This window comes from Palaemon carinicauda, chromosome 17 (genome assembly GCF_036898095.1).
Source record: "Palaemon carinicauda isolate YSFRI2023 chromosome 17, ASM3689809v2, whole genome shotgun sequence".
In the NCBI taxonomy this organism is placed as follows: Eukaryota; Metazoa; Arthropoda; class Malacostraca; order Decapoda; family Palaemonidae; genus Palaemon; species Palaemon carinicauda.
In genome coordinates, this window is record NC_090741.1 from 53,254,108 (window position 1) to 53,280,161 (window position 26,054).

Here is a 26,054-nt window from a genome sequence, read left to right on the forward strand (position 1 = left end):
GAAATGGACTATAGAGTTTCAAAAGCAAACAAACCAATGCATATTTAAAAGCAATGATTTAGATTTTCTTCATTCATTGTGATGGTATCATGGAACTATATTTCAATGAATTCTATATAGTTATTTTCATACTAAATGTTACTGGCCAAAAGGCTGTACCCTGCACTTCTCCAGATATAAGGTCCATGGAAAATTACCTTTGCAAAAACTCTTCAGTTTCAACTGAACACATAGACTACTTTACATTCATTTCCTTTTTTGTTTTTTGTTTCATTTGTTGATGTCGGCTACCCCCCAAATTGGGGGAAGTGCCTTGGTATATGTATGTATGTATGTATGTATATACATTTTATTCTACGATCCATTTTACCCCAAAATCAAACCATTGATCTGTAATCTTGGGTAGTGCCATAGCCTCTGTATCATGGTCTTCCACTGTCTTGGGTTAGAGTTCTCTGGCTTGAGGGTACACTCGGGCACACTGTTCTTACTTATATCTTATTTCTCTTCCTCTTGTTTTGTTAAAGTTTTTATAGTTTATAAAGTGATATTTATTTTAATATTGTTGCTCTTCTTAAAATATTTTATTTTTCCTTGTTTCCTTTCCTCACTGCGCTATTTTCCCTGTTGGAGCCCCTGGGCTTATAGCATCCTGCTTTTCCAACTATAGTCCATTTCTTTTAGCGATGCATATTTGCACCGACTCGCAGCGGTGCCCTTTTAGCTCTGAAAAGTTTCCGGATCGCTGATTGGTTGGACAAGATAATTCTAACCAATCAGCGATCAGGAAACATTTCCGAGCTAAAAGGGCACCGCCGCGAGTCGGTGCAAATATGCATCGCTAAAAGAAATGGACTATAGGGTTGTAGCTTAGCAAATAATAATAATAATAATAATAATGTATGCCATACTCGCAGCACTTGGGAAAAATCTCACTTGGTGGGCAAATTAAAATCACTTGGATCTATCTCGTAGAACAAATATGCCATCTTGCTAAAAAAAAGTTCTTCGTCTTTTTGGTGTGATCATTCTCATGTGACAACAGGTTTTTATTTCCGTCATTCATATCGCTTCTTCTCTGGAAGCTCAGTTTTATACATTTACCCCTCCTTTCAATGGCTTTCAGTAAAGTAATGATAATGAGTCAATGAAGTGGTTAGTGGTAAGAAGCAAAACTGAGACCGGCCAGAGAATCTCTGACTTTTCAGTCTCGGTGTGGCACCAGTTTGACACAACCCGTTTTCCAGACTGTCAGGTTTTCTAGTGCGTTTCACAACCCGTCTTCCAGACTGTCAGGTTTTCTAGTGCGTTTCACAACCCGTCTTCCAGACTGTCAGGTTTTCTAGTGCGTTTCACAACCCGTCTTCCAGACTGTCAGGTTTTCTAGTGCGTTTCACACCCTGTCTTCCAGACTGTCAGGTTTTCTAGTGCGTTTCACAACCCGTCTTCCAGACTGTCACGTTTTCTAGTGCGTTTCACAATCCGTCTTCCAGACTGTCAGGTTTTCTAGTGCGTTTCACAATCCGTCTTCCAGACTCACGTTTTCTAGTGCGTTTCACAATCCGTCTTCCAGACTGTCACGTTTTCTAGTGCGTTTCACAATCCGTCTTCCAGACTGTCAGGTTTTCTAGTGCGTTTCACACCCCGTCTTCCAGACTGTCAGGTTTTCTAGTGCGTTTCACAATCCGTCTTCCTGACTGTCAGGTTTTCTAGTGCGTTTCACACCCCGTCTTCCAGACTGTCAGGTTTTCTAGTGCGTTTCACAATCCGTCTTCCTGACTGTCAGGTTTTCTAGTGCGTTTCACACCCCGTCTTCCAGACTGTCAGGTTTTCTAGTGCGTTTCACAACCCGTCTTCCAGACTGTCAGGTTTTCTAGTGCGTTTCACACCCCGTCTTCCAGACTGTCAGGTTTTCTAGTGCGTTTCACAACCCGTCTTCCAGACTGTCAGGTTTTCTAGTGCGTTTCACAACCCGTCTTCCAGACTGTCAGGTTTTCTAGTGCGTTTCACAACCCGTCTTCCAGACTGTCAGGTTTTCTAGTGCGTTTCACAACCCGTCTTCCAGACTGTCAGGTTTTCTAGTGCGTTTCACAACCCGTCTTCCAGACTGTCAGGTTTTCTAGTGCGTTTCACAACCCGTCTTCCAGACTGTCAGGTTTTCTAGTGCGTTTCACAACCCGTCTTCCAGACTGTCAGGTTTTCTAGTGCGTTTCACAACCCGTCTTCCAGACTGTCAGGTTTTCTAGTGCGTTTCACAACCCGTCTTCCAGACTGTCAGGTTTTCTAGTGCGCTTCACAACCCGTCTTCCAGACTGTCAGGTTTTCTAGTGCGTTTCACAACCCGTCTTCCAGACTGTCAGGTTTTCTAGTGCGTTTCACAACCCGTCTTCCAGACTGTCAGGTTTTCTAGTGCGTTTCACAACCCGTCTTCCAGACTGTCAGGTTTTCTAGTGCGTTTCACACCCAGTCTTCCAGACTGTCAGGTTTTCTAGTGCGTTTCACAACCCGTCTTCCAGACTGTCAGGTTTTCTAGTGCGTTTCACACCCAGTCTTCCAGACTGTCAGGTTTTCTAGTGCGTTTCACAACCCGTCTTCCAGACTGTCAGGTTTTCTAGTGCGTTTCACACCCTGTCTTCCAGACTGTCAGGTTTTCTAGTGCGTTTCACAACCCGTCTTCCAGACTGTCAGGTTTTCTAGTGCGTTTCACACCCTGTCTTCCAGACTGTCAGGTTTTCTAGTGCGTTTCACACCCCGTCTTCCAGACTGTCAGGTTTTCTAGTGCGTTTCACACCCTGTCTTCCAGACTGTCAGGTTTTCTAGTGCGTTTCACACCCTGTCTTCCAGACTGTCAGGTTTTCTAGTGCGTTTCACACCCCGTCTTCCAGACTGTCAGGTTTTCTAGTGCGTTTCACACCCTGTCTTCCAGACTGTCAGGTTTTCTAGTGCGTTTCACACCCCGTCTTCCAGACTGTCAGGTTTTCTAGTGCGTTTCACACCCCGTCTTCCAGACTGTCAGGTTTTCTAGTGCGTTTCACACCCCGTCTTCCAGACTGTCAGGTTTTCTAGTGCGTTTCACACCCCGTCTTCCAGACTGTCAGGTTTTCTAGTGCGTTTCACACCCCGTCTTCCAGACTGTCAGGTTTTCTAGTGCGTTTCACACCCCGTCTTCCAGACTGTCAGGTTTTCTAGTGCGTTTCACACCCCGTCTTCCAGACTGTCAGGTTTTCTAGTGCGTTTCACACCCCGTCTTCCAGACTGTCAGGTTTTCTAGTGCGTTTCACATCCCGTCTTCCAGACTGTCAGGTTTTCTAGTGCGTTTCACACCCCGTCTTCCAGACTGTCAGGTTTTCTAGTGCGTTTCACAACCCGTCTTCCAGACTGTCAGGTTTTCTAGTGCGTTTCACACCCTGTCTTCCAGACTGTCAGGTTTTCTAGTGCGTTTCACACCCTGTCTTCCAGACTGTCAGGTTTTCTAGTGCGTTTCACAACCCGTCTTCCAGACTGTCAGGTTTTCTAGTGCGTTTCACACCCTGTCTTCCAGACTGTCAGGTTTTCTAGTGCGTTTCACACCCTGTCTTCCAGACTGTCAGGTTTTCTAGTGCGTTTCACACCCTGTCTTCCAGACTGTCGGGTTTTCTAGTGCGTTTCACACCCTGTCTTCCAGACTGTCAGGTTTTCTAGTGCGTTTCACACCCCGTCTTCCAGACTGTCGGGTTTTCTAGTGCGTTTCACACCCTGTCTTCCAGACTGTCAGGTTTTCTAGTGCGTTTCACACCCCGTCTTCCAGACTGTCGGGTTTTCTAGTGCGTTTCACACCCTGTCTTCCAGACTGTCAGGTTTTCTAGTGCGTTTCACACCCCGTCTTCCAGACTGTCGGGTTTTCTAGTGCGTTTCACACCCTGTCTTCCAGACTGTCAGGTTTTCTAGTGCGTTTCACACCCCGTCTTCCAGACTGTCGGGTTTTCTAGTGCGTTTCACAACCCGTCTTCCAGACTGTCAGGTTTTCTAGTGCGTTTCACACCCCGTCTTCCAGACTGTCAGGTTTTCTAGTGCGTTTCACACCCTGTCTTCCAGACTGTCAGGTTTTCTAGTGCGTTTCACACCCTGTCTTCCAGACTGTCAGGTATTCTAGTGCGTTTCACAACCCGTCTTCCAGACTGTCAGGTTTTCTAGTGCGTTTCACACCCTGTCTTCCAGACTGTCAGGTTTTCTAGTGCGTTTCACACCCTGTCTTCCAGACTGTCAGGTTTTCTAGTGCGTTTCACAACCCGTCTTCCAGACTGTCAGGTTTTCTAGTGCGTTTCACACCCTGTCTTCCAGACTGTCAGGTTTTCTAGTGCGTTTCACAACCCGTCTTCCAGACTGTCAGGTTTTCTAGTGCGTTTCACACCCTGTCTTCCAGACTGTCAGTTTTTCTAGTGCGTTTCACAACCCGTCTTCCAGACTGTCAGGTTTTCTAGTGCGTTTCACACCCTGTCTTCCAGACTGTCAGGTTTTCTAGTGCGTTTCACAACCCGTCTTCCAGACTGTCAGGTTTTCTAGTGCGTTTCACACCCTGTCTTCCAGACTGTCAGGTTTTCTAGTGCGTTTCACAACCCGTCTTCCAGACTGTCAGGTTTTCTAGTGCGTTTCACACCCTGTCTTCCAGACTGTCAGGTTTTCTAGTGCGTTTCACAACCCGTCTTCCAGACTGTCAGGTTTTCTAGTGCGTTTCACAACCCGTCTTCCAGACTGTCCGGTTTTCTAGTGCGTTTCACACCCCGTCTTCCAGACTGTCAGGTTTTCTAGTGCGTTTCACACCCCGTCTTCCAGACTGTCAGGTTTTCTAGTGCGTTTCACAACCCGTCTTCCAGACTGTCAGGTTTTCTAGTGCGTTTCACACCCCGTCTTCCAGACTGTCAGGTTTTCTGGTGCGTTTCACACCCCGTCTTCCAGACTGTCAGGTTTTCTAGTGCGTTTCACACCCCGTCTTCCAGACTGTCAGGTTTTCTAGTGCGTTTCACACCCCGTCTTCCAGACTGTCAGGTTTTCTAGTGCGTTTCACACCCCGTCTTCCAGACTGTCAGGTTTTCTAGTGCGTTTCACACCCCGTCTTCCAGACTGTCAGGTTTTCTAGTGCGTTTCACAACCCGTCTTCCAGACTGTCAGGTTTTCTAGTGCGTTTCACAACCCGTCTTCCAGACTGTCAGGTTTTCTAGTGCGTTTCACACCCCGTCTTCCAGACTGTCAGGTTTTCTAGTGCGTTTCACACCCCGTCTTCCAGACTGTCAGGTTTTCTAGTGCGTTTCACAACCCGTCTTCCAGACTGTCAGGTTTTCTAGTGCGTTTCACACCCCGTCTTCCAGACTGTCAGGTTTTCTAGTGCGTTTCACAACCCGTCTTCCAGACTGTCAGGTTTTCTAGTGCATTTCACACCCCGTCTTCCAGACTGTCAGGTTTTCTAGTGCGTTTCACAACCCGTCTTCCAGACTGTCAGGTTTTCTAGTGCGTTTCACACCCCGTCTTCCAGACTGTCAGGTTTTCTAGTGCGTTTCACACCCTGTCTTCCAGACTGTCAGGTTTTCTAGTGCGTTTCACAACCCGTCTTCCAGACTGTCAGGTTTCCTAGTGCGTTTAAAAATATCTTCCTTTAATATCACATTATTATTGGTAAATCTCATATTCTATACCTTCACTTTCAGTCTTTTTATTAGCTTTCAACCTAATCCATTTTGAGCTTCTGTGACCAAACTTTGAACTAGGAATTATACTGCATTTTTGGTTAAAAGGTGATTAGGGACTCTGATCCCTCAAAATAAATTAGGGACACTACCTCTAATACCTGTAGTTTTGTCCAATTAAGGCTGAAAGTGTCTTACTAGAGAAAGACACTTTTTTTTTCTGCTGAAATGCTTCCATCCAGTTTTAGAGGTATGTGAAAAACCGAGGCAACCTCTTACCCTTAAAATAACTTTTGGCTCTGAAGGAAGGCAAAAGAAATGAAAATATAGAAACTGGTCCATGGATGGAGCCTTCAGTGTCACCAGGTTAAAGTTCTAGTTTTCCACACGTAGTATTTATAGTTCTTCACAAAAGTAAAACCACCTATGAAAAACTGTTCTTCGGAATCAATGATATAGTACAGGTGCTCCACATGGTAATGATTGATTTAAAAGAGGCTTTGATAAGTGGACTAATGAGGGTTTTTCCCCTAGACCAGTGGTTCCCAAACTATCTTACCTGACGCCCCCTTTTTGCTTCCAGTACACCCGTACGCCCCCACTCCTCTCTTTTTTTTTATATATATATGAAATGATTCCTACATTTATTTCTTAGCATTGTACTGGAAATCAGATTTCTGTTTGCATTACATTTTAATAATGAAAGCCACTCAAACAAATAATACAGTAGTACATTCCAGTAACTAAAAACGAAACATTTGGTTCAAAGTGAGCGAAAAAAAGTTTGAATATTAGCAAATTGGCAAAATTGAGTTGCAATTTTAAGAATAAATAATTTGAAAACATGGCATATAATATTTGGAAATACTTATGAGACTAAGGCACAATTTCTATAATTATACTTTGCATGTATGTAATGACAGATATTTGTTCTTTTAATGATTTTATTATTCTATTAAACAAGTAATTTCAAGCAGATGACTTCACACCCCCCTAGTGGGGCGCGCCCCCCAGTTTGGGAACCACTGCCCTAGACCAACCACTATGGTTATATTTTTCCACTTCTCCCAGACACTCAATAGAAAGATTGTGAATGTTAGTTTAAAAATTCAATGCCACACTGAAAGGTGATTATTTTAAAAGTACAATGTTTTCCTTCTCGAGCTTTCCTCCTTTTTCATTGTGTTATTACAGAGACTTTGAGGAACTATCAAAAGATGATGAAAATATTCCAGAAAACTTCTATTAGGAATTAACATAGAGTTTTTATCACATTTATTTGTTCTTTATAATGTTTGCTGGTCTTCTAAATGTGTTATATTATCTTTTGTTTTTTTTCTATTTTGTTGATTAAAATTTTTGATTCTCATAAAAATCTGATTAATTATTTTCCAAATTTTTTTGTTTATTTTATAGAAGAAATGTTGATCAATAAACCTTTCCTTTTAAATTTAAGGGTTCCATCTAGTTTCTCTCAATTTGTTCTATGACATTTTTAGTTCAATAGATTTGAAACTAAGCAAAAGCCATAGAGTACAGTACAGCAAATAGTTTAGTCACCTACAATATTCCCCACTGGCAAGTTTCGCCGTGGGAATTTGCTCCACTGGCAAGTTTCGTAGTGGGAATTTGCCCCACAGGCAATTTTCGCAGTGGGAATTTGCCCCACAGGCAATTTTCGCAGTGGGAATTTGCCTCACAGGCAATTTTCGCAGTGGGAATATGCTCCATTGACAAGTTTCGTTTTGGGAATTTGCCCCACAGGCAATTTTCGCAGTGGGAATTTGCCATACTGGCAAGTTTCGTAGTGGGAATTTGCTCCACAGGTAATTTTTGCCGTGGGAATTTACTCCACTGCTTACTCCACTGGCAAGTTTCGTAGTGGGAATTTGCTCCACTGGCAAGTTTCGTATAGAGAATTTGCCCCAAAGTTAATTTTCGCAGTGGGAATTTGCTCCACTGGCAAGTTTCGTAGTGGGAATTTGCCCACAGGCAATTTTCGCAGTGGGAATTTGCTCCACTGGCAAGTTTCGTAGTGGGAATTTGCCCCACGGGCAATTTTCGCAGTGGGAATTTGCTCCACAGGTAATTTTTGCCGTGGGAATTTACTCCACTGCTTACTCCACTGGCAAGTTTCGTAGTGGGAATTTGCTCCACTGGCAAGTTTCGTATAGAGAATTTGCCCCAAAGTTAATTTTCGCAGTGGGAATTTGCTCCACTGGCAAGTTTCGTAGTGGGAATTTGCCCACAGGCAATTTTCGCAGTGGGAATTTGCTCCACTGGCAAGTTTCGTAGTGGGAATTTGCCCCACGGGCAATTTTCGCAGTGGGAATTTGCCCCACAGGCAATTTTCGCAGTGGGAATTTGCCTCACAGGCAATTTTCGCAGTGGGAATATGCTCCATTGACAAGTTTCGTTTTGGGAATTTGCCCCACAGGCAATTTTCGCAGTGGGAATTTGCCATACTGGCAAGTTTCGTAGTGGGAATTTGCTCCACAGGTAATTTTTGCCGTGGGAATTTACTCCACTGCTTACTCCACTGGCAAGTTTCGTAGTGGGAATTTGCTCCACTGGCAAGTTTCGTATAGAGAATTTGCCCCAAAGTTAATTTTCGCAGTGGGAATTTGCTCCACTGGCAAGTTTCGTAGTGGGAATTTGCTCCACTGGCAAGTTTCGTATAGAGAATTTGCCCCAAAGTTAATTTTCGCAGTGGGAATATGCTCCATTGACAAGTTTCGTTTTGGGAATTTGCCCCACAGGCAATTTTCGCAGTGGGAATTTGCCATACTGGCAAGTTTCGTAGTGGGAATTTGCTCCACAGGTAATTTTTGCCGTGGGAATTTACTCCACTGCTTACTCCACTGGCAAGTTTCGTAGTGGGAATTTGCTCCACTGGCAAGTTTCGTAGTGGGAATTTGCCCCACAGGCAATTTTTGCAGTGGGAATTTGCTCCACTGGCAAGTTCATAGTGGGAATTTGCCCCACAGGCAATCTTCACAGTGGAAATTTGCTCCACTGGCAAGTTTCGTAGTGGGAATTTGCCCCACAGGCAATCTTCGCAGTGGAAATTTGCTCCACTGGCAAGTTTCGTAGTGGGAATTTGCCCCACAGGCAATTTTCGCAGTGGAAATTTGCCCCACAGGCAATTTTTGCAGTGGGAATTTGCTCCACTGGCAAGTTTTGTAGTGGGAATTTGCCCCACAGGCAATTTTTGCAGTGGGAATTTGCTCCACTGGCAAGTTTCGCAGTGGGAATTTGCCCCACAGGTAATTTTTGCCGTGGGAATTTACTCCACTGCTTACTCCACTGGCAAGTTTCGTAGTGGGAATTTGCTCCACTGGCAAGTTTCGTAGTGGGAATTTGCCCCACAGGCAATTTTTGCAGTGGGAATTTGCTCCACTGGCAAGTTCATAGTGGGAATTTGCCCCACAGGCAATCTTCACAGTGGAAATTTGCTCCACTGGCAAGTTTCGTAGTGGGAATTTGCCCCACAGGCAATCTTCGCAGTGGAAATTTGCTCCACTGGCAAGTTTCGTAGTGGGAATTTGCCCCACAGGCAATTTTCGCAGTGGAAATTTGCCCCACAGGCAATTTTTGCAGTGGGAATTTGCTCCACTGGCAAGTTTTGTAGTGGGAATTTGCCCCACAGGCAATTTTTGCAGTGGGAATTTACTCCACTGCTTACTCCACTGGCAAGTTTCGTAGTGGGAATTTGCTCCACTGGCAAGTTTCGTAGTGGGAATTTGCCCCACAGGCAATTTTTGCAGTGGGAATTTGCTCCACTGGCAAGTTTCGTAGTGGGAATTTGCCCCACAGGCAATTTTTGCAGTGGGAATTAGCTCCACTGGCAAGTTTCGTAGTGGGAATTTGCCCCACAGGCAATCTTCGCAGTGGAAATTTGCTCCACTGGCAAGTTTCGTAGTGGGAATTTGCCCCACAGGCAATTTTTGCAGTGGGAATTTGCTCCACTGGCAAGTTTCGTAGTGGAAATTTGCCCCACAGGCAATCTTCACAGTGGAAATTTGCTCCACTGGCAAGTTTCGTAGTGGGAATTTGCCCCACAGGCAATTTTTGCAGTGGGAATTTGCTCCACTGGCAAGTTTCGTAGTGTGAATTTGCCCCACAGGCAATTTTCGCAGAGGAAATTTGCTCCACTGGCAAATTTCGTAGTGTGAATTTGCCCCACAGGCAATTTTCGCAGTGGAAATTTGCTCCACTGGCAAGTTTTGTAGTGTGAATTTGCCCCACAGGCAAGTTTCACAGCGGGAATTTGCCTAACGGGCAAGTTTCACAGTGGGAATTTGCCCCCCCCCGGGCAAGTTTCCCAGTGGGAATTCACCCTGCAGGCAATTTTCCTAGAAACGTTTTAAAGAACGACCACATGCTAAAATGGCCACATGCTAAAATAAGTTATCAAAAAGGCAAGACTGTCACAAAATGACCCAAATATTATGATGAACACCTAGGTCCTGAACCTATTAATAAATAAGTGCAAAGAGACAAGCATCTTAGGTGATAGAAATGCCTAATAGTGCTGAAATAAAGAAGAATTAACTGCATTTAAACATTGAAAAGAATTAAGTCCAAATACTTGTACAGTATCGTAAAACCAAAAACCAAAAAGGTAAAATTTAGCGGTGACATATTTCACCAATTTTTAAAGTTTTGTACCATTAAAAGAAGCTTTTATCCCTAAAAAATAAAGCCATAAGGAGAACATGCCATCTTGGTTAATAGAACAATGCGAGGTCCACATAAATTTTGAGTAATCTCATTGTGATTAATCATATCTCCTTTGATTTATGCATTTCTTGTTTTCTTTTGTTTGAAGAGGAGGAATATTGTACAATGTACGCTGTTCAACTGTAAGCTGATAGCTGATGTTACTTTATACTAAGCCTGCCACTAGACACATATCCGCTTTCAACATCCAGGAGCTATTGATTATATTGATTTAAGGCTTCCTCCTTTTACTGATGACTATTCCTGGTCAACACTATGCCACTCAGGTAGTATATCATAAAATCAGAGGCATTTTCATGTATGGACACTAATTTGAATAAAAAATATTTAGTTTACTGTCACCTATGGGGCCGAAACTTGGAATCTAACAAAAAAGCTTTCCCTTAAATTACGAACAATGCAGCGGGCACATGAGAGAATTATGCTAAATCTAACATGGAAGGATAGAAAAACAGCTAAATGGATACGTCAAAAAACTAAAGCAATGGATATCCTTGAAACCATTAGCAAGCTCAAATGGAACTGGGCAGGGCACATTGCCAGGATTTAGTTTACAACAAAGCTAAAATCCTCAAAACTTTGTAAATCACCGTTAAAATTCTATCCTTACAACGTTGCCGTAGTGGAACATGACAACAAGAGGTTTAATATAAACTGGTATTCACGACATCAATAATGAAAATGATAACAGTATATGATAATGAAGAAACAGATAACACATGCCACTTGAATCATGACAATTAAGGCCGATTCACACGACCCGTTTTCTTTCCGACAGGCTGGCCGTCGGTTAACCGGCGTCTAGCTTTCTTACGTGTATTCAAATGCAACTGTTCACACGACCCGTTAGGCAGACGGCAGCCCTCGGACTTCAGCCGTACGAGTCGGCCCTGCTTTCTTTCCAAGAAACCTCGTCCGGTTTGACGGCCGTTAGCCATCCGTCACAACCAACGGGTGGATGATGTTTTGTGTGAATGAGGACCTGTATCGTACCCGTTCGTTTTGTGGCCTACAACCCCGACTTTTCTTCATAGTATAGACTCATAGAAATTAGTTATTTTGTTGTTTACACCATGTATGAGAGGTTAATTGAACCTTTTCAAGGGTATGAGGAGATATTTGACATGGCAAACAAGAAATAATTTACATAAATAAAAGATATGGAAAATGATTGGAGAGGCATTAAATAAAACAGGTGAATTTATCATAATTCTAATATTCTTGGCTGTGCATAAAGTATAATGAAGTTGCATAACTTATTTTATCAAAACAGTTATCAACCAACATCTTATAGTGTCAAAATTATCGTAATTTACTCGGTGTTCACGTGACAGATTCTAAGTATACAATGAAAACCGCGCGCTGGTAAACGGTTACGGAACGCCTCGTGTGAATGTACAACATTTTGACGGAAAGAAAACGGGTCGTGCGAATCGGCCTTTACACGTGTGCTTCAAGATTAACGTAAACTACAATGAACCTATGCTGCCAGGCACCACACATTGCTAACCTTAGCAATCTCGAACAGCTAAGACATTGGTACATTTCCCGGAGGCACTACTAAACTATCATGCCAGACAGTCAATCTGACATAGGCTATATCTACAAATAACTGGCGAATACCTGACTTTTTCCGATGTTTCTTGGGTTGCCCAGCTTTAAAAAATGAAGGAATAAGAAATATTTCAATTAGAAAATATGCATTTATGTGTTAAAACTATAGGAAAACAAAAATTAAAAAAACAGATGAACATAGTAACGAAACTCAAATACTACAGTATCAAAAATAAATAGTGACGATTACATGCAATACAGTGAAATTGTTTTCAAAGAATTACATAGAATAAGTGTTCAATAGTCAACATACTAAAGCTAACTGATAAATTCTGAAGTATGGAACTTAACCCTTTTACCACCAGGCTATTTGGAAATTTCCAACCCTTAACCCCCAGGGGGTTATTTTTTCCCCAGCACATTTTGCAGTATATTTTTTCTAAATTGCTCTAACAGCCTTAATTTTTGTCATAGAAAGGTCAGGTTGGTCTCATTCTCTTGGAAAATGCCTGAAGTTTCTCAAATAATTATAAAAAATATGAAAAAAAATTTAAATAGCAGTTTCTTGCAAGGAGGTACCGGTACGTCCATGGGGGTAAAGGGATGGCTTTTGTGAAACGTACCAGTACGTCCTTTGGGGGTAAAAGGTTTAAGAATACGGTACATCATCCTAACACCATCAATGCTATTGTTACTCAGTCATTTTTCTTGTTTTCATTAAAACATACAAAGGAAAGTTTTTTCAAAGCATAAACGCTACTTTCCAAGTCTAGAAAAGATATATATATACCAAGGCACTTCCCCCAATTTTGGGGGGTAGCCGACATCAACAAAGAAACAAAAACAAAAAGGGAACCTTCTAGAAAAGGTAAACATCAATAAAAAAAGTTTATTACATTAAACTTGGGTTATGTAACAGTCCTTAGCTTCCTAGGGATGAAAATTAAAAAATAAAATCCACAAATTAGATGAGCAACTTCTACTATTCCTTACTATCTGATTGATTAAGCCTGGTTCCATTCTGTAAAAGTTAGTACAAAAAACGGAAAATCTAGATATAAAAAAATACAAAGACAGAATTACTCTTGTCATGCACTAAAAACATATTGCATCATTTTTATTTCTTTGACACACCTCACATTTTCACACAAGATCAAATTATCAGATTCGACTGACAAAACAAGGGTAAATATCTCTGAAAACTATAAAAAATAAAGGTGGCAACACTCAAGATAATGTCAGTACAGTATAGACAGGCAAAAGGGGTAAATAAAAGAGGCAATGCTCAAGATAATGTCAGAAGAGTATTGACAGGCAAAACAAGGGGTAAATAAAGGACGCAACACTCAAGATAATGTCAGAACAGTATTGACAGGCAAAACAAGGGGGTAATAAAGAACGCAACACTCAAGATAATGTCAAAACAGCATAGACAGGTAAAACAAGGGGTAAATAAACGAGGCAACACTCCAGATAACGTCAGTTCAATACAGACAGGCAAAACAAGGGGTAATGAAGGATGCAATACTCAAGATGTCAGTTCAATACAGACAGGCAAAACAAGGGGTAATAAAGGACGCAATACTCAAGATAATGTCAGTACAGTATAGACAGACAAAACAAGGGGTGAATAAAGGAGGCAATGCTCAAGATAATGTCAGCACAGTATTGACAGACAAAACAAGGGGTAAATAAAGGAGGCAATGCTCAAGATAATGTCAGCACAGTATTGACAGACAAAACAAGGGGTAAATAAAGGAGGCAATGCTCAAGATTATGTCAGAACAGTAAAGACAGGCAAAACAAGGGTTAAATAAAGGAGGCAACACTCAAGATAATGTCAGAACAGTATTGACAGGCAAAACAAGGGGTAAATAAAGGACGGAATACTCAAGATAATGTCAGAACAGTATTGACAGGTAAAACAAGGGGTAAATAAAGGACGGAATGCTCAAGATAATGTCAGCACAGTATTGACAGACAAAACAAGGGGTAAATAAAGGAGGCAATGCTCAAGATAATGTCAGCACAGTATTGACAGACAAAACAAGGGGTAAATAAAGGGGGCAATACTCAAGATAATGTCAGAACTGTATAGACATGTAAAACAAGGGGTAAATAAAGAAAGAAACGATCAAGATAATGGCAGTTCAATACAGACAGGCAAAACAAAGGGTAAATAAAGGAGGCAATGCTCAAGATAATGTCAGAACAGTAATGACAGGCAAAACAAGGGGTAAATAAAGGAGGCAATACTCAAGATAATGTCAGAACAGTATTGACAGGCAAAACAAGGGGTAAATAAAGGAGGCAATACTCAAGATAATGTCAGAACAGTATTGACAGGCAAAACAAGGGTTAAATAAAGGAGGCAATACTCAAGATAATGTCAGTACAGTATAGACAGGCAAAACAAGAGGTAAATAAAGGAGGCAACACTCAAGATAATGTCAGAACAGTATTGACAGGCAAAACAAGGGGTAAATAAAGGAGGCAATGCTCAAGATAATGTCAGTTCAATACAGACAGGCAAAACCCGGGGTAAATAAAGGAGGCAATGCTCAAGATAATGTCAAAACAGTATAGACAGGCAAAACAAGGGGTAAATAAAGGATGCAATACTAAAGATAACGTCAGTTCAATACAGACAGGCAAAACCAGGGGTAAATAAAGGAGGCAATGCTCAAGATAACGTCAGTTCAATACAGACAGGCAAAACAAGGGGTAAATAAAGGAGGCAATACTCAAGATAATGTCAGCACAGTATTGACAGGCAAAACAAGGGGTAAATAAAGGAAGCAACACTCCAGATAACGTCAGTTCAATACACACAGGCAAAACAAGGGGTAAATAAAGGAGGCAATACTCAAGATAATGTCAGTACAGTATAGACAGGCAAAACAAGGGGTAATAAAGAACGCAATACTCAAGATAATGTCAGTACAGTATTGACAGGCAAAACAAGGGGTAAATAAAGGAGGCAATGCTCAAGATAATGTCAGTTCAATACAGACAGGCAAAACAAGGGGTAAATAAAGGAGGCAATACTCAAGATAATGTCAGCACAGTATTGACAGGCAAAACAAGGGGTAAATAAAGGAAGCAACACTCCAGATAACGTCAGTTCAATACACACAGGCAAAACAAGGGGTAAATAAAGGAGGCAATACTCAAGATAATGTCAGTACAGTATTGACAGGCAAAACAAGGGGTAAATAAAGGAAGCAACACTCCAGATAACGTCAGTTCAATACAGACAGGCAAAACAAGGGGTAAATAAAGGAGCCAATACTCAAGATAATGTCAGCACAGTATTGACAGGCAAAACAAGGGGTAAATAAAGGAAGCAACACTCCAGATAACGTCAGTTCAATACACACAGGCAAAACAAGGGGTAAATAAAGGAGGCAATACTCAAGATAATGTCAGTACAGTATAGACAGGCAAAACAAGGGGTAATAAAGAACGCAATACTCAAGATAATGTCAGTACAGTATTGACAGGCAAAACAAGGGGTAAATAAAGGAGGCAATGCTCAAGATAATGTCAGTACAGTATAGACAGCCAAAACAAGGGGTAAATAAAGGAGGCAATGCTCAAGATAATGTCAGTTCAATACAGACAGGCAAAACAAGGGGTAAATAAAGGAGGCAATACTCAAGATAATGTCAGCACAGTATTGACAGGCAAAACAAGGGGTAAATAAAGGAAGCAACACTCCAGATAACGTCAGTTCAATACACACAGGCAAAACAAGGGGTAAATAAAGGAGGCAATACTCAAGATAATGTCAGTACAGTATTGACAGGCAAAACAAGGGGTAAATAAAGGAAGCAACACTCCAGATAACGTCAGTTCAATACAGACAGGCAAAACAAGGGGTAAATAAAGGAGCCAATACTCAAGATAATGTCAGCACAGTATTGACAGGCAAAACAAGGGGTAAATAAAGGAAGCAACACTCCAGATAACGTCAGTTCAATACAGACAGGCAAAACAAGGGGTAAATAAAGGAGGCAATACTCAAGATAATGTCAGTACAGTATTGACAGGCAAAACAAGGGGTAATAAAGAACGCAATACTCAAGATAATGTCAGTACAGTATTGACAGGCAAAACAAGGGGTAAATAAAGGACGCAATACTCAAGATAATGTCAGTACAGTATTGACAGGCAAAACAAGGGGTAATAAAGAACGCAACACTCAAGATAATGTCAGAACAGTATTGACAGGCAAAACAAGGGGTAAATAAAGGACGCAATACTCAAGATAATGTCAGTTCTATACACAGGCAAAACAAGGGGTAAATAAAGGACGCAACACTCAAGATAATGTCAGAACAGTATTGAGAGGCAAAACAAGGGGATAAATAAAGGACGCAATACTCAAGATAATATCAGAACAGTATTGACAGGCAAAACAAGGGGTAAATAAAGAAAGAAACGATCAAGATAACATCAGTACAGTATAGACAGGCGAAACAAGGGTTAAATAAACGAGGCAACACTCAAGATAATGTCAAAACAGTATAGACAGGCGAAACAAGGGTTAAATAAACGAGGCAACACTCAAGATAATGTCAAAACAGTATAGACAGGTAAAACAGGGGGTAAATAAAGGAGGCAATACTCAAGATAATGTCAGTTCTATACACAGGCAAAACAAGGGGTAAATAAAGGACGCAACACTCAAGATAATGTCAGAACAGTATTGAGAGGCAAAACAAGGGGGTAAATAAAGGACGCAATACTCAAGATAATATCAGAACAGTATTGACAGGCAAAACAAGGGGTAAATAAAGAAAGAAACGATCAAGATAACATCAGTACAGTATAGACAGGCGAAACAAGGGTTAAATAAACGAGGCAACACTCAAGATAATGTCAAAACAGTATAGACAGGCGAAACAAGGGTTAAATAAACGAGGCAACACTCAAGATAATGTCAAAACAGTATAGACAGGTAAAACAGGGGGTAAATAAAGGAGGCAACACTCAAGATAATGTCAGTAAAGTATAGAAAGGCAAAACAAGGGATAAATAAAGAAAAAAATACTCAAGATAATGTCAGTAAAGTATAGACAGGCAAAACAAGGGGTAAACAGTTGCAAAAACAAGACTGAAATGATCACACAATGGAAGTAACTTTCACAACACTTTAATTCTATCATACATTGACTTTCTCCACCAGTGATATCCATCAATAATAAAAGATAAATAGGTTTAGGAAGTTACTCTCTATTACCCCATCTATATATCAAAATGTGTTATATGTTTACTGTCACTCTTGACCTTAAGTTTAATCAATTTAAAGTATTACAGAGTAGAGCTTAAGAGATTATGTGACAAAACAGAAAATAAACATAAGCAGAATTATAATAAAAGCATTTTTTATTTCTATACTCACCTGCCATCTATTTTACTTCTCTCTGGAAGCTCATTTTTTACCAATATTTACCCACAATTCATCTTGAAATACATCTTGAAATAAAGGACTCCAATTTGTTTTCCTAAATACTATCTTATCTCCAAATTTGCTTCTTTTTGGAAGCTCGTTTTCATCAACATTTACCCACAATTCATCTGAAAAGACATTTTGAAATACGGGACTCCAATCTGTTCCCCTGAATACTATCGTATCTCCAAATTACTGTAAAGAATCATCTTCACCCTTAACTCTAATCTTTTCTCTTCACACTTTCTTTTCATGCATTTATGTAATCAACCCGCATCATCTTTTGCTTACTCTAACCGTTCTCCCTTCCTCTTCCTCGCTTTATCCTAAAGGTGTGAAGAATTATCTTCACTCTTATTTTAATTAATATTTTATTTTCATTTAGTTTACCTTCTCTGTCTTCTTCTATGCCTCTTGCATAATCTATTTCAGTTACCCTCTCCGTTACCTATTCTATTTATCAAAATTCTTTGTTAGTGACATCGCAACAGAGATACTGGGCTACCATAATCCTTGATAAGCCTAATCCTTATAGATCCAATTCCAGTGATGGTATCACTTCCCAAAAACCCTAAACAATAAAATATTAAAGAGGTTGGACAACTAGGTGGGGGACAGTTAATAAAACTTGAAGGAGGTTGAATATTAAGTTATAGAAAAAGTTATGAGCGGAATTTTGAGTTAAATCGAGGAACAAAATAATTTCCCAGTATAAAGGCTTAAAGGCCGCTCATGAATGGCAGGGGCAAGGAACAGCGACATTGCCCTATCGAGCAGGACAATGCCCTTGAGACTGACCATATACACATATGATCAGCGGCAAAGCCCCCTATCCACCCAAGCTAGGACCAAGGAGGGATAGGCAATGGCTGCTGATGACTCAGCAGATAGACCTATAGGCTCCCCTAAAAACCCCATTCTTAGCTAACAAGGTTGGTGAGGTTGCAGCAACCAAAGAAACTAACGAGTTTGAGCGGGACTCAAAACCCCAGTCTAGCGTTCACCGGTCAGGTACGTTACCACATTGGCAATTCTTGTCCGTCACAAGTTTAGAGCACGTCAAAGTATTCTCTCGTTAAAAGGGACAAGGAGTGAAAATCTTTCAGTATTATGACAAAATAGAAATTTGTCTTTATGATACATATAGTTAGGTTTAATTACTGTATATTTATTCGTTTTTACAGTGATTAATCAAGACATTTATTGTTAATTTTATTGGATTGATAATCGGTGATATTAATTAGTTTAAGTTGGTTACCTTTTTATACTTCATGTAAAATAAGATGTTTTAAAATAAAATTAGAATTAATGCTAAAATTAGAATTTGAATTACACGAGACATCCAAATGATTGAAGATATTAAGGGTTTCACGAGGAAACTGAAGACCTTCTTATTCTGCGAGCCTTTTGACAGTGATCATCAAACAGTAAGCGAACAATACGCATTGTGAAATGTTAAATGCTCCCGAATGAACATCATTAAACAACCGTGGAGGTCCTGTAGAGAGTAGGGTTCCCCTGCTGTACAGGACCAGATAAGCAGCCCTTAAAGTGAAGTAACTATGTTCTATTCTTTTACGGAAAAGTCCTTTGAGACCACAGCACATTAACCAGCCCCCCGCACACCCCCCCCCCCAAAAAAAAAATACACAAAATTTATCCTAGGTTCCAGGAAAACATTGAACACTATGCAAGATGTATGTACATAGCTCTGCAGTCTTTATTGGAACTGGATAGGTAAAAAAATAAAATTCTATTTCTTTGTAAAGAATGGGGATTAAAAATATACTCACAGCTATGACCTACTCAAATATCACCATAGATTTATTACCATCAGACGAATAATTCAATACAGTATTCATCATAAATTTTTTTTTATTTCTGTCCTCGTTGTTAACTGAAATCATTAACCTCTCTTCCTTTGGTAACAGTAATGGATTTGCCATCAAAACATCTAATTTGAATTACGTGAAGAAAATTATTAATTCAGTGATAAATAAACTAGAATAAAACAGGCAAACACTAAAGGCTACAGTGAGAGAAAACTACAAAAACTAAACCAAATTATTTACCTGAGACAAATTCTTTAGGAGCTTGTTTCCGCTTTGAGGTAGATACGCGATATACACAAAAATCGTTGATACGCAAAACGCAGCAGGACGACATCAGTTTACGTAGCTGGTTCGCAACGAAGCCTTTGTGAGGACTCCCTCCGTGCATTGCGGCGCTCGCATCGGCAGACCCTGGGCCCATGCGTCCAGTGGAGCTCTAGAAGCATATAACAGTGATCTATTCAGAAACAGAATAATAGTTCTACATACTTACAACTAATACCGTATAGTACCACTAAACTATTAACCCTTTTACCCCCACCATAAGGTTAAATTTCGAGCACATTTTGCTTTATATTTTTTTTTAAATTGCTCTAACAGGCTTAATTTTTGTCATACAGAGGTCAGGTTGGTCTCATTCTTTTGGAAAATGCCTGTAGTTTCTCATAAAATCATCAAAAATATGCAAAAAAAATTTTAAATAGTATTTTTTTGCAAGGTGGTTTGTATTTCGGTTACGGAACAAAGCAGTTTTTTGCAAGGACGTACCAGTACGTCCATGGGGGTAAAGGGATGAGTTTTGTGAAACGTACCAGTACGTCCTTTAGGGGTGAAAGGGTTAATATATCTAAATAGCCTGGGTATTTATCTTTATATTTTCTATCTTATTTCTCTTCCTCTTGTTTTGTTAAGTTTTTTATAGGTTATAAAGGAGATATTGTTGTTACTCTTCTTAAAATATTTCATTTTCCTCTTTTCCTTTATGTAAATAAAACTAAATTGAAACAGGAATCAGAAATCTTCACTCAAACCTTGGAATGAATAAATGACATTAAATCATTATTATTATTAAAAGAGGTGAGATTAACCAGCCAAAAGAGTCGAGCTCAACTCTCAAATAGCTGTACGAAAATTATTTAGAAAGAGGTTTAACAAATAACTATTTCATCATTCTTGGGCAATCTTGGAGAAGTTCTTGGGAAAAAAGTACCTCCCCATAAATTGATATTGATTATTATCTAACACCTGTTTTACTTTTTTTTCGACAACTAGACACCAGGATTACAAAATTATGAGTAATAGAGTCTTTAACATATATGAAAACTGGTTTTACATCATCATCATCTTCTCCTACGCCTATTAACACAAAGGGCCTCGGTTACATTTTGCCAGTCGTCTCTATCTTGAGCTTTTAACCCTTTTACCCCCAAAGGACGTACTGAAACGTTTCACAAAAGCCATCCCTTTACCCCCATGTACGTACCGGTACGTCCTTGCAAAAAAATGCTATAAAAATTTTTCTTTCATATTTTTTATCATTATTTGAAAAAATTCAGGCATTTTCCAAGAGAATGAGACCAATCTGACCTCTCTATGACAAAAATTAAGGCTGTTAGACCAATTTAAAAAAAATATACTGCAAAATGTGCTGGGAAAAAAATAACCCCCTGGGGGTTAAGGGTTGGAAATTTCCAAATAGCCTGGGGGTTAAAGGGTTAAGTCAATGCTTCTCCATTCATCTCCCACTTCACACTTCATAGTTCTCAGTCATGTAGGCCTGGGTCTTCCAACTCTTCTAGTCCCTTGTGGAGCCCAGTTAAATGTTAAAAAATCCAACATGAAAGTAATGTACGTATACTATAGATACGTAAACAAAATCACAAATTCTAAGTAATTTGTATTTTTCCTAACATACTTACCGAGAACTACTTTCTTAGGAGTACCTGGAATCTCCTCTCCTCTGACCAGAGTTTTGTGTAGTTTACCCTACTTCCGTTTTCTGTGAGGACTACCTCAGGCGGAAGGATACGTGCCCTGAGGCTAATCCCGAGTCAGGCCGCGTGCTAGCTTGGGTCTCGACCCTCAGTAAGTTCTCTGGTCGCGTCGTGATATCATCTCGACGCTCTCCTTATCTCAGTGCAACTCTTTGTGTCCCCGACTCTGTGTGTTTAGGATCTTTAAAAAAAAGCTAATTATAGCCAAAGGTAAACATTCTAACCTGCTGTTGACTTTCTTGAGAAATGTGAGGAGGTGCACGAGCCAAGGGCGTGTGTGATGACCGACTAAAGTTTAAAACATCTAGGAGTATGGTTTTGAATTCTGTCAAGGTGGTCTGTGCCCACTGAGAGAGTGTGCAGTCAGTGTACCTGTGGAAATGAAAATTCATTACATTACATTATATTTAACAACCCATGTAAAAATGTATAATACTATTAGGTTATTTTTCTATAGCAATAAGGATTCACCTGAGTTCGGGTGGTACTGCTAGGGTGCCACATACCAACTTCCCTTGTTATCCACCACAATGAAGTTTCATATGCTGAATCCCCTACTGCTGCTACCTCATACCTCAGCGGTTACCAAGGTAACCGGAAGAAGCAGCAGGACATATCAGAACTGCGTCACAATCGTCCGCCATTCATTCCTATTTCTAACAAGCTCTTTTGGCTATCTCGCATCTATCCTCCTGTCACCCAGAACTTTCTTCACTCCATTCACCTACCCATCTATTTAATTCATCCTGGTCATGTTTCCAGCCAATGTTGTATGATGCAGACTCTAAACTTTTCCAGAGAAAAATGACAAATTCGAAGATAATTTGTATTTTTCCTAACCATACAAACCTTAGCTATTTACAAAGGGTATTACTTTTAGCGCAGCTGAAATGACGAGCCAATAGTTTTTAACGAGGGTTAATTACCCCCGCGCTAGTTAGCGGGGGGTGGGGAAGGGTAGCTTGCTACCCCTCCCCCCTCCACACACCGGTGACTTGCTTCACTTCACTTAGAGGTAGGACTTGACTTGGGGGTCAGGGATGGCGGGCACATATGTGTAAATAGCTAAGGTTTGTATGGTTAGGAAAAATACAAATTATCTTCGAATTTGTCATTTGTTCCGTAACCGAAATACAAACCACGCTATTTACAAAGGGTGACTTACCCCTTAGGAAGGGTGGAAAGTCCCCAGCCTTACTGACTTCGGCTTGCCCGGGGGCTCGATCCCTCAGTGAGCAGCACTAGAGAGAGGGAGCCCCTGTACCTCACAGGTTCCTAGCATCGCTAGGAACGAGTGGCCTACATAAGTAGTGTGAGGAGAGTGTGACTCGTCCTATGAAGTTGACCTTGAGACCTTCAGATAGGAATTCTAGGATAGGACGTTCCCCATACCACCTCGTCAGGGTATGGGAGACGCAACAGTATTAAGCTTAATACTAGGAGCACAAAGAAGCATGGGTTACCTGCAGAGGTCGAGGTCAGCTATGCGAGGACCAGGATGCTGCTTCCCCAAGAGAGGGGAGAATGAAGAAAGAAGTAAGGGTCAGACATACTCTTTCATTCACACAGACTAAGACCGGGTAACAACGCCCTCAACCTACTGCTACTTGTCCAAAAAGGAGCCTGAGGTTAGACCAGCTGTTGTGCAGCCACCACAGGGCCGATAGAGAACGTATCGAGGCTCCTGTGGGTCACGTCTTGCAGGTAGTGGGCTGTGAAGGTCGTTTGACGCTTCCAGACCCCAGCTTGAAGTACCTGCGTCACAGAGAAGTTTCTCTTGAAGGCCAGGGATGTAGCAATACCCCTGACATCGTGGGCCCGAGGGCGACGTGACGGAGGAGGGTCAGGATTCAGGGCATGGTGGATAACCCTTCGAATCCAAGCAGAGATGGTGTTCCTGGTGACCCTCCTCTTTGTCCTGCCTGTGCTCACAAACAAAGCTCGCACATGAGGATGGACTGCAGCCGTTCTCTTCAAGTAGTACCTCAGACACCTCACTGGGCATAGTAGCAGCTGGTCTGGGTCGTTTGTTACAGAACGGAGACTCGCGATCCTGAAAGAGTCGAACCGAGGATCCGGCACTCCAGGATTCTGAGTCTTGGCCACAAACTCAGGGACGAACCTGAACGTTACCTCCCCCCATCCCCTTGAATGGGCGATGTCGTACGAGAGACCATGAAGTTCACTAACTCGCTTGGCCGAGGCCAAGGCGAGTAGGAAAGCCGTCTTCCAAGACAGGTGGCGATCGGAGGCCTGGCGTAATGGCTCGAAGGGAGGTCTCTTGAGAGACCTGAGGACTCGAACCACGTTCCAAGGAGGGGGTCTCACTTCCGACTGGGGGCAGGTAACCTCATAGCTACGTATGAGTAAAGAGAGTTCTAGCGATGAAGAAATATCCACGCCCTTCAATCTGAAGGCCAAGCTTAAGGCTGAGCGATAGCCTTTCACTGCCGAGACAGAAAGGCGCATTTCTTCTCGCAGATACACAAGGAAGTCCGCTATTGCTGGAATAGTGGCATCGAGTGGAGAGATACCCCTTCCACGACACCAACCACAAAAGACTCTCCACTTCGCTTGGTAGACTCCCTCAGAGGACCTTCGCAGGTGCCGAGACATTCTCTCCGCAACCTGTTGCGAAAAGCCTCTCTCCGCGAGGAGACGCTGGATAGTCTCCAGGCGTGAAGCCGAAGCGAGGCTACGGCCCTGTGAGGGACACCGGAGTGGGGTTGTCTGAGAAGCTCGTGTCGTGGAGGAAGCTCCCTTGGGAGTTCCGTCAGGAGTTGCAGAAGGTCCGGAAACCATTCCGCGTGATGCCATAGGGGAGCTACTAGAGTCATGGAACAGTTGACCGATAGTCTGGTCCTGTTGAGCACCCTTCTCATCAGACAGAATGGTGGGAAGGCGTACACGTCGATGTTGTCCCACCGTTGCTGGAAAGCATCTTGCCAGAGTGCCTTGGGGTCCGGGACTGGTGAGCAGTACAGGGGCAGCTTGAAGTTCAAGGCTGTCGCGAACAAGTCCACCGTCGGGGAACCCCACAAAGTCAGGACTTTGTTGGCTATCTGAGGATCCAAAGACCACTCGGTACTCACTATCTGCGAAGCCCTGCTCAGACTGTCGGCGAGCACATTCCTCTTGCCAGGAATGAAGCGAGCTGATAGTGTTATCGAGTGGGTTTCGGTCCACCTCAGAGTCTCTACTGCAAGATGGGATTGCTGTTGCAAAAAAGTGCCTCCCTGCTTGTTGATATAAGCCACTACCGTGGTGTTGTCGCTCATCACCACCACGGAGTGACCCGCCAGGAACCGTTGGAACTGTTGAAGGGCCAGAAAGACGGCCTTCAATTCTAGCAGGTTGATGTGTAGGCACTTTTCTGATTCTGACCAAAGGCCTGAGGCCCTCTGGTTCAGAACGTGCGCCCCCCACCCTTCTTTTGACGCGTCCGAAAACAGAGTCAATTCCGGGGGGAGGACGAGAAGACTCACTCCCTTTCGCAGGTTCTCGTCGGCCAGCCACCACCGCAAGTCCGTCTGTTCCAGAGACCCCATTGGGATCAGAATGTCCGGGGAATCGGATCCTTGATTCCACCGGGACTTGAGCCTCCATTGAAGGGATCTCATCCTGAGGCGGCTGTTTGGAACCAGACGGGCCAGGGAGGATAGGTGGCCTAAGAGACGCAACCACGATTGGGCGGGGAGTTCTTTTCGCCTGAGGAAAGGTTCCGCCACCCTCCTCAGCCTTGCTATCCGGTCGTCTGATGGAAAGGCTTTGTGGAGATTGGTGTCTATTAGCATGCCTAGATAAACCAGTCGTTGGGACGGCTGCAGAGAGGACTTCTCGAGGTTTACCGCGATCCCCAGATCCTGGCAAAGATCTAGAAGCCTGTCTCGGTGTCGAAGAAGGGTCGACTCCGAGTCTGCTAGGATCAGCCAATCGTCTAGGTAACGAAGGAGACGAATGCCGTTCCTGTGCGCCCAAGTCGAAATCAGGGTGAACACTCTGATGAACACCTGAGGAGCTGTGGAGAGACCGAAACACAGCACCTTGAACTGGTAGATCTTGTTGTCTAGGCAGAATCTCAGGTACTTCCTGGAAGACGGATGGATTGGGATCTGGAAGTACGCATCCTTTAGATCCAGTGTACACATGAAGTCTTGTGGTCTCACCGCAAGTCTGACCGTGTCTGCTGTCTCCATGCTGAACCGGGTTTGTTTGACAAACCTGTTCAGAGCCGAGAGATCGATGACGGGTCTCCAGCCTCCAGTAGCCTTCTTTATAAGAAAGAGTCGACTGAAGAAGCCTGGAGAGCCGTCCACGACCTCCTGGAGAGCACCCTTCTCGAACATGGTCTCGACTTCGGCCTGAAGGGCCAGCCCCTTTGCCGATCCCATGGCATAGGAGCTCAACGACACTGGATTCGCTGTCAGGGGAGGTTGAGATGACGTGAACGGGACGCGATAACCTTGGCCGATCACAGAGACCGTCCAAGCATCGGCCCCGTGATGTTGCCACCTGCGGACGCAACAATGAAGGCATCCCCCCACAGGTGGACACGCAGGGGGACTGCCACCCCTAGGGCTTGCGGCCGCGGCCGCCACCCCTAGAAGTCTTGCCTCCCCTGGAGGACTTACCGCCCCTCTTGACCTTGGCTGGAAAGGGCTGGGGCTTAGACACCACTTTCTTAGCTGCTGGTGCCTGTTTGGGAGCCTTACGAGGCTGTTGCTGCTGTTGTGGCGGGGCTGGAGGCTTATAGGGCCGAGTTGTAAGGGCCCTGTGGAGGAGGGAGTCCGTGCTGGATTTCCTCCACCTCTCAGCC

General features: G+C 42.6%; 1 protein-coding gene across 3 annotated transcripts in view; it reads right to left on the minus strand.

Moving 5' to 3' along the window:
• Nucleotides 1-26,054, minus strand: part of LOC137656751 (bridge-like lipid transfer protein family member 3B) — a 153,150-nt gene that overhangs the window by 68,256 nt on the left and 58,840 nt on the right. For all 3 annotated transcript variants that reach the window (XM_068391006.1, XM_068391005.1, XM_068391004.1), the window contains 2 exons: nucleotides 21,463-21,610; nucleotides 19,485-19,680 (listed from right to left, as the gene is read on the minus strand). In XM_068391006.1, coding sequence (XP_068247107.1) covers nucleotides 19,485-19,680; nucleotides 21,463-21,610 — 344 coding nt within the window. The remainder of the gene's footprint in view (nucleotides 1-19,484; nucleotides 19,681-21,462; nucleotides 21,611-26,054) is intronic.